The sequence below is a fragment of the Quercus suber genome, unplaced genomic scaffold (genome assembly GCF_002906115.3).
Source record: "Quercus suber isolate HL8 unplaced genomic scaffold, Cork oak 2.0 scaffold_727, whole genome shotgun sequence".
Lineage (NCBI taxonomy): Eukaryota > Viridiplantae > Streptophyta > Magnoliopsida > Fagales > Fagaceae > Quercus > Quercus suber.
In genome coordinates this window covers 334,872-338,755 of record NW_027070167.1, presented here as the reverse complement: position 1 = coordinate 338,755, position 3,884 = coordinate 334,872, and the positions used below count along the sequence as shown (strand labels likewise).

The following is a 3,884-nucleotide window of genomic DNA, read 5'->3' as shown; positions in this document are numbered from 1 at the left end:
TAGGAAAAAATGTAATTTCAGCCGAAAGTTAAAATCAAAATAAATAATAACTTAACTTACAGCTATTTGATGCTAAAGTTTCTTGAACGCAACACTTCCGTACTATTCCGTAATCCTTCCAATCAGCTCATCCTGTGGGTACACACAACACTACACAAAACACCGTAACACGTGAAATCGTTGCTCATCTTCATCATCGGAGACGGAGAGAGTTTGATCTATGATCAATAGCCCCCACAGAACAGAACCGTCTAGAATCTGAGCCTGAGCGTGATCGAAATGGAAGCCCTTGGCTCTTCTGCCATTCTCTCCTCATCTTCTTCTCCACTCTCAATCTTCTCCCCAAAGAGAACCGACTCACCAAGACTCGTCCGCTTCCCCTTCCCCATCTCTTCCAAAAGTACAACATTTCATCCTTTCTCCTACTATTTCTTTCATTCACTTCTTTTTTCCCTCAAAATTTTTTTTTTTCTAACCGAAACGCTTCGTTTTGATTCAGAGGAAGGTAACGATTCCGATCTCCAATCCGACTCCAAAGCCAAAGATTCCAGCTTAGTCCCTCTCTTCCACAATCACATTCTCTCCAAGGTAATTTATTTAGTTATCGGAATTTCAAAGAATTGGTAAATTCATGTGTTTTTCGGGGGTAATTTGGGAAATGAAAATAGGATGCGGCGATGGGATTGGTGTTGAGCGCGGCGTCTGTGAGAGGATGGACGACCGGGTCGGGTATGGAGGGTCTGTCGGCTCCAGCGGGAGCCGCCGAGAGTGGATCAGGTACGGAGAGGATATCGACCTTCCCGTGGTCTCTCTTCACAAAGTCGCCACGTAGGCGTATGCGCGTTGCCTTCACTTGCAACGTTTGTGGGCAGAGAACCACTCGTGCTATCAATCCCCACGCTTACACTGACGGCACCGTTTTCGTTCAGGTTCGTTCGTATTTCATTATTCAATTCTCTCTCTCTTTAAAAAAATTTATTTCGTTAAAAAAAAAAAAAAGTGAATTTATGTGCGTTTAAGAAAAATTAAAAATTGACTTGTTGGCAGTGCTGTGGATGTAATGTATTTCATAAGCTGGTGGATAATTTGAACTTGTTTCATGAGATGAAGTGCTATGTGAACCCGGACTTCAATTATCGAGATTCTAATGGGGATTTGGGCTTCAATTACCTTGATATAGATGATGATGATGATGATGATGATGAGGTGAAATGATAATGAGAGTGGTGTAAATATTTGTGTCACATTTGTGAATATTTTGTTGTTAATATTATTATTTTTTAGTTTCATACTGATAGTTTCATCAATGGAAATTGATCAAATGTAAAGCGTCAAAACAATGTTGTTAATGTTTATAATAATTACACTTACATGTTAGTGATCGACTCCTATACGTTGTTTTTTACTCCTCTTGGTTAGAGGGTAATCTCTAGATAGCCTTGGAGATTGGAATTTTGATAGAGATAATTATATTTATAACAACCTTTTATTTGAAAATATACTCTGTTTTAGGCTTTTACTTGAGGTTAAGAGTTATGGTTATGCTTTTGTCGGGCACAGGCTGGATGTAGATTATTTGGTCCTTGTATACCAATGTTACCATTTAAACAACAATACAGCCCACAAATTAGGTTATTTATTTGACGAATTGCCCTATATGAGAGGTCTAAGAATGGAGCTTGTTTTAAGATTTATTATTTCTCTGGGAAGCAATTCTTCAAGTGTAAAACCATCCAACTAAAAAAGGGGTTGTTTGATTTGGTTATTCATAATTTCATACAATGATTGTTTGTTTGTAATCATGGTTTGTCTGGCTATTTATGCATGTAGATGAGAGATGTTAATCTAGGAAGCTATACATTGATTAGCTATTGAGGATGTCTTTTATGTCTTACAGCAGTAGAACACATGCAATGCTACTTAGTCCAGTGTACATAGTTTAAATTTGGGGAGTACAAGTTGAAAGATTCCTTTTATCAAAGAAAACTGAGCTATTTTATATAAATTTCTATTGGAAATATTTGTTGCAATATATGAGGATTGATTGCTGTTAATTGGATGAGCGACAAAATTAGTGGACTGAGCTATCCCGTTTCATGATAAATTTTTAGAAAAAAAGGTTTGAGGGGTTATGGTGGAGCCAGAATGGTACTTAGTATACTTTGAAAGAAGTGGAAGTAGATTTTGTTGCTGCACTCTTGTATCTTGATCAAAATAAAACATAAAATTGAACTTTGTGTCTAATTGGAGCCTTTGGGAGTATGAGTTACTAGACAGTTGCTCTTAAGGTGTGGATGGAGGATTCATGTCACAAGCTATTCTGTCAATATATTGTTTGGAAGGATCCTTTGTTACCTGCTCTCAGTTTCTTACAAGATGAATAACTTTCAAAGAAACTTTTTTTTTTTTTGGGATAACCTGCAATTTCTGTTTAAGAAGAAGAAATGGTTGGACAATCTACCTTCAGACAGCAGCTGAGGCTCCTGGTAGATTGTCCTTGTTGAAAACCAAAACTCTTTAAAACTGAGAGATAAATTTGCTGCCGCATGAGCAGCTACATTGCAATCCTTTCTGACCCAACGAAATAGACATCCTAAAAAACAAGATTTGAAACCCAAAATATTGCTAATTACATTATTGTGAGAAGTCATTAGGGAGTAGCGGGTCTAGACAGTTCTTAGCAATTAGCTTCTCCATCGATCACTGAGAACAAGCTTTACACTAAAGAAACTTGCTGCTTTGCTGAAGAATCATATATATCTATATATATATATATATATATATCACAAAATTTTTAAACCATTGTGAGTTTACAGTCCTGTACTTTCATTGTTTGTTGTCATATAGGGCAAATTACATAAGTTATATAATCCTAAGGAAGGTTAGAGACTTAGAGGAAGAAGTTGTGCATCTATCGTTTATCAAAATTAACATACATGAAAAGATCTATTTTCTTCATTGGTTTATTGTTTAAAACGTATTATGTGGTTAGAATGCCCCGTATTATTAAGATGGTGGTATGAAGTTTTGTAACCATTGAAAAAGAAGTTAAAAAAAAAATTAAAAAAAATAAAAAGAGATGCAAGGATTTACCTTATTGATATTGACAACTTACAAATACAATTAAGAGTCCTCAATGACTACATCTTTATTTTATATATTTTAATGGAAATATTTTTACCATACTCAATTACATGTCACAAGAAACTCAATATAAGGTATTTATAAGAATACATTAGATTTAATAATCCTAAAAGCACAATAACATATGATATTACAAAATTACAGTATCCTATGACATTTAACAAAATCACGGTCTATTTATTAATGAGAATATCCTAGTATATTATAATATCCCCTTGATACTCAAGGTAAGGGATTGCCAAAAACTTGAGTTTGGAAGGAAAGTCTTTTATGTAAGGAATGCTTATCGTGCCCATTGAAACAAAGTTACTATTCTTACTATCCATACTCTTTTCTGCTTGGCTTCAGGTAGATTAATGGGTCCGGCTCATTTTTGCCAAGTTTAAATAAGGTTCAACCTTTATTTTAAAATTGAGAAGAAAAAGAAGCTGTGGGGTCCGTGGGCCTGATAGCCTCAGTCCGTCATACAGCAGGCCCAAGGCCCATGCCGAGGAGCGCAAGCTATTTCTGAGGAGAAGGGGGGAAGCCTATTCTCTTGAATCCACGCCGAGGACACCTTGTCCTCGGCCTGACAAGAGTGATTTCAGAGAGTGGCTAACCCCAAAGCAAGCTGTCACTCTCGCATTTAATGCACTCAACTAACCCCCCCTGGCCGCATTAATGGAGAGGTAACCCCTTGGCAGGATAACGTTGGTCAGAGTGAGCCACTTGAGTATCGATAAAGCCTCTGATGGGATGGA

The 3,884-nt window shown here is 36.7% G+C and overlaps 1 protein-coding gene across 1 annotated transcript; it reads left to right on the top strand.

The window, feature by feature from the left end:
• The first annotated feature begins 58 nt into the window (after positions 1-58).
• LOC136064657 (uncharacterized) lies at positions 59-1,377 on the top strand. The gene is made up of 4 exons (XM_065766640.1): positions 59-400; positions 500-588; positions 669-929; positions 1,048-1,377. The coding sequence occupies exons 1-4, from the start codon at positions 280-282 to the stop codon at positions 1,213-1,215; spliced, it is 639 nt and encodes a 212-aa protein (XP_065622712.1). The 5' UTR covers positions 59-279; the 3' UTR covers positions 1,216-1,377.
• Positions 1,378-3,884: the final 2,507 nt, after the last annotated feature.

Coding starts and splice junctions, on each gene's coding strand:
- LOC136064657 (XM_065766640.1), top strand. CDS start 280: ATGGAAGCCCTTGGCTCTTCTGCCATTCTCTCCTCATCTTCTTCTCCA. Junction 401..499: donor CTTCCCCATCTCTTCCAAAA/GTACAACATTTC, acceptor GTTTTGATTCAG/AGGAAGGTAACGATTCCGAT. Junction 589..668: donor ACAATCACATTCTCTCCAAG/GTAATTTATTTA, acceptor AAATGAAAATAG/GATGCGGCGATGGGATTGGT.